Source organism: Cantharellus anzutake, assembly GCF_015039405.1.
Source record: "Cantharellus anzutake strain C23 chromosome Unknown EI90scaffold_112, whole genome shotgun sequence".
Lineage (NCBI taxonomy): Eukaryota > Fungi > Basidiomycota > Agaricomycetes > Cantharellales > Hydnaceae > Cantharellus > Cantharellus anzutake.
In genome coordinates this window covers 164260-168793 of record NW_024067062.1, presented here as the reverse complement: position 1 = coordinate 168793, position 4534 = coordinate 164260, and the positions used below count along the sequence as shown (strand labels likewise).

Below are 4534 nucleotides of genomic sequence, written 5' to 3'. Positions count from 1 at the left end.
TGAGCAATGGAAGCATCGGCGGGTATGTAGTGTGCATTGTTGGGCAGAATCCGCAGAATCCGACTTTTGCGGTTGCACGGACTTGTCCCCACAACAACGTAGTGTACTCCGCCATCTGGGGTCACCAGTAGTCACGGGAGATGAGCTCCAGGGTCTTCCATTACCCTGGGTGCCCTGTCGCCTGCGTGTCATGGTGTAGCTGCACCAAGTCGTGGCGGAGTTGGTGATTTTTGCGGGATGTACTGGGGGAATGTTTTAGGTCTACTCTTTCCCCCTCCTCCGCGCGGAGCACTCCCTCCCATAGAGCGGAAGAGTTCTCACTGTTACTGATGTTGTGCCTTAGTTAAACTCCCGTTCCCGCTAACGCTTGGCTTCAAATCAATGATGCAGCGTGGCATCAAGACTCTTGATATGGACGTTCGTTGAGTTTCTTCTCTTTCATGGTACTTTCTCAACTTAATGGACTCATTCCGCTGCTTCTCGGGTTAGAAAATGGTCAGTATATTGATCCGTTCCGATATTTTCTTGTCCCGGCTATTGGCTGAAGGCCAATTGTTTCCTGCCCATTTATGCACTGCCCTTCGTACAGCCGCAGACTCAACGCCAGATATGGCTGCCCATTCGGCTCCGTGCTGTCCGGAGCTAACGTGCCACCAGCCATTGGACCAGGGGCTCCAGGTTACAAGAAACTTTTTGCTGACGAAAAGGATAATCTGCAGTTTGCAGAGGAGCAATATAAGTGGGTTTTCGATGGCGTAGAAACCGGAGTGTTGGAGCAATGGGGCAAGATACGTGCTATAAAGTGACCCTAGCATGGTGCATTGTTCGGCTACGGCCCCCCGCGTCTTATGTAGGTGTTTCCTGTCCCGTTGGGCGTTGTGATCTAGGGATTATTGTTATTATTTTAAGGACAACAGCTCAGGCATATTGAAGGCAAGTTGCCCTGCCAGTAGCTGGTTCCAGTATGGATGAATTCGGCCACCTCGCCCATTTTGTGTCGTGATTTAAGGGTTATCGTTACGATGGAGGTCCAAGGATGTGGTATTAAATCTCCGCCCAGAGTGATTATGTTCCAGGTGTCGCAGCCAACCGATAAGCGGCACAGCAGCGGCCAGCAAGCGCCGGGTGGTCTTAGCTTGGCAATATTCGTGACCCCCCACAGGTGCGAACTCTCACGCTCATTTTACTCGGCAGCGGGAACGCCGGAAAGAAGCCTCCACCCAATGGCGGAGCATGGGCTATTGGATCAAAACAAGTTGGGGCGCGTGGTTGATTGCATCGGTCTATCCACAGATGTCTACACAACAAGTTCTTGAACTTCTAATCTCAGTTCAAGGTCTCGATCAACATTGCGATACTTACCCGAATGCCGCAGGCTTCGACTGTTGCCTCTCTGCGACGCCCCCCCTACTTTAACCCCAGAGTCTTCTTGCTTCTTTCCATCTCGACACTTCGCTGCTGCGGCCCTTCAGCATAGCAAAACCAGCAACCCGCTATGAGTCCCGAGGCTATCAGGAACAAGATCAACCTTGAGAATGGGAATGTATGTTTTCCGCTTGGTTTCGATCAACAATGCTAACGACAATTTGTAGCTCGTTATTGGTGCGTATCATATGAAGCCCTCACACTTGCGATGTGACGAGACGAGACGGGACTCTGACCCCTCTTTTACGTTCTTTTTAGTCGCTAGTCTTACTGTCTTGATCTGGGACTGGTTGATCTGTCTGGACCGTGAAGTAAGACGATCAAGAGGCTCGAAGGGAGTGAAGGTGTGATTGACGCTTTTCAACAGCGGCGACATTTCTGGGGATCGAAGCCGAACGCGGGGACTGTCCTATACTTTCTTGTAAGTAAGCTAGTAAGCTATGTCGGCGTGTTAACTGGTTGTGCCCTCCTTCTAGAATAGGTAACCCTTATTGATACAGGCATAGGCTTGAGCAAATCTGACTTTGGGGAGCGTTAATTAGAGGGGTTTCCATGCTGGGCGCCATCCTACATCTCCAGAGTGGGTGTTAAATTCTACTTGGTACTATCATTCTATTGGGTTTGTTTCTGATCATTTCTGTATCGAACCAGCATCGATGTACAATTTTGCTCCTCATACGCAACTTAAAGTACGCTTAAGCATCCTTAAAGCCCTGCCCCGTTATGCCCGAACTCGTTTGTTCCCCTCCTTAATTAGCTATGTGGGCCCCTGATCCGCACCGTTACCTCTCTTTCCGCTCTCAATATTGCAGTCGTACAGGGTATGCACAATCACGCCTTGAGTCCGCTACTTAGGAGGGGAGGTTGACTACCGTTCGCTATAGTTATTTTAACGATGCGTACATATGCACTGTACAGTTGCAACAAGGTACTCTTATGGGCGCTTCTCGTTCTCGTCATGGTGCGTGTAATGCATCAGACTTTAAAACATACCTCCCAGACAGAATCTGACGTTATGAATCATCGGTTAGGGTGGATTGCTGAATCAAGTGCTGTTCATGTGGCTCGGCCCGTGGACAGGTATGGGCCGTATGTTTGCGACGTTGACCTTACCCTCTCATGCTTCACATTAGTTATCATAAACTCTCAGCCAGCTCCTTATACTGGGTGTCTCATTCGCTTGCCCACATGGTCATGGGAGCGACTCGTTCCGATTATGACCTTTGAAATCTGTATGTCTGACTCCATCATACTGGCTTGGAGCTGTTAGTGACACTCGCTGTGGTTGTAATTTTTAGTGTCAATAGTCTTGTTTGCGATCAAGTTCTGTTCTTACGTCAAGATGGGTTCAATGGGTGTAGTACCAAGGATGTTGTTCCGCGATGGTAAGATCGTCTCTTTGTCATTCATGTCCATTTGACGCTAACTACATCTGCATGTATTGACGTGCTCAATAAATAGGTTTTCTTGGGTTTCTTGGTGAGTGGCAAGCGCGAGGTTCAGATCGATGACTCATTTATTCGAATGGTTACGCTGCATTAGCCACTTCCAGTACGAATCTATATTCTCATGGGGAATACAGGCTTACATGCTGCTATTTAGTATGTACATCTATTGGGCTACTTGTCCAGATTTTACGGCCAGTATGTTTGCTGCAATTTGACGTCAATCTGAGTCAAAACTTACTATGCCCGTTCTCATCTTAGCGACCATTGCTTACTTTCGGCGTTGCGTAAGTCGGTCGGAATAGAGAGCACAGTTGTTGACAGGCATTCTCACTCTCGCCTAGTCTCACCCCATTGGTTCCCACCCTCGTTGCAGCCCACATGCTCCTCAATATTAGGGATGTTATGAAAGTTTCTTCTCCGGTAGCCAAGCCGACTGCCCCAACAGCAGCGCGACGTACACAACCTCGAAGTTCCCAGCCACCCGTAAGGGGGAGCTTCCCAGGTCAGCAAGTTGATGACGCTGGCCTCCAGAACCTGGTGCCTGATTTAGAGCGGAAGGGTGCAGACAGTGGAGGGAAGGACCACTATGATGACGAGGACGACGAGGACGATGATGACGATGACGTGGACGTGGACGTGGACGGAGACGGGGACGACGGTGACAATCGTCGCGACCGGAGGGGATATCACGGGTTTGGGAATGCGGACTCGCTCAGGGAGAACTGGTACGAGATGAAGGCTCGGCCATCCGAAACCCGGTACGATCCTAAAGGGACAGCGTCCCTCTCCCTCTCTGGACGAAATCCTGCTCCAAGTGAAGGAACACACCCAGCATCGCCCGCTCCCGTAGCACTACCAGCGTCCACTAGTGTTATCCCCGGCAACGAAGCTGCGGCGGGTAGTAGTGTTGGAGGGCCATACCTTCCCCAAGAACGGACGTATCCTTTGCGGGCTGGTGGAAGACGGTTAGAAACGACCTTTTCCCAGCGTTCGGAGGAAGGCGATGTGATTGATATTCCGTAGTGAGAGATAAGGATGTGTCTGCTTGGTGGTAGGGAACATATCCACTCCTTTTTTTATTTCATTTTAATTCGCAGAAGTTCTATCTTGCTTTGCTTTTCCTACCCCCCCTATCCCGTTTATCTTGGTTAAGGATGACTGTTTGTATTGTTGCATCTCGAAGCTCATAGATGATGGTTGAGAGCCGTGAGAATTATGTAGTTCATGTGAAAGTTGAAAAGCAACTCATTCCTGATGAATGGCCCGGGGGTAGACCCTGTTAATCTGAGCAGCACGATATGTCGATTAGTGATGTATCGGCTCTCAGTGCAAGTCCTGTCCTTATATACCTCTAGTGTTAGTTCTATGCCACTGAAGTGAAACACGAGCAGTAGTCAAAGTGTGAAAACAAAGGCCCAAAGCAACATTGTGTTCACCGATGATGGCCCCAAAAGCGCCTCCTCCTAGGCAGGATCCCAGCCTCTACTAAAGTAAAGGCTGGGACCCGACTGACCCTCTTGAATAGTGGTTAGATATGGAACTGCCGAGTAAGGGAAAGTTGAATAGTGTTCAAAAATGGAAGTGCCTCATAAGGGAATATCCATCAGACAACCAATAGAGCTGGCCATTCCATTTAATTTTTTTGTATTGTACATGTAGCC

General features: G+C 49.3%; 2 protein-coding genes across 2 annotated transcripts; both read left to right on the top strand.

The window, feature by feature from the left end:
• Positions 1-540: 540 nt before the first annotated feature.
• On the top strand, positions 541-1252 carry EI90DRAFT_3085665 (uncharacterized protein; the record flags this gene model as incomplete). Its single annotated transcript, XM_039062149.1, has 1 exon — positions 541-1252. A coding segment is annotated over exon 1 (232 nt), but the record flags the coding sequence as incomplete, so codon positions are not given.
• Positions 1253-1406: 154 nt separating this feature from the next.
• EI90DRAFT_214287 (uncharacterized protein) lies at positions 1407-4012 on the top strand. Its single transcript, XM_039052627.1, has 17 exons — positions 1407-1543; positions 1593-1602; positions 1684-1736; positions 1793-1846; positions 1902-1906; positions 1968-2005; positions 2077-2114; positions 2183-2246; positions 2310-2353; positions 2457-2505; positions 2559-2657; positions 2724-2810; positions 2887-2904; positions 2968-2976; positions 3028-3068; positions 3132-3157; positions 3215-4012. Exons 1-17 carry the CDS (start codon positions 1496-1498, stop codon positions 3894-3896), a joined length of 1365 nt encoding a protein of 454 aa, XP_038909337.1. The 5' UTR covers positions 1407-1495; the 3' UTR covers positions 3897-4012.
• Positions 4013-4534: the final 522 nt, after the last annotated feature.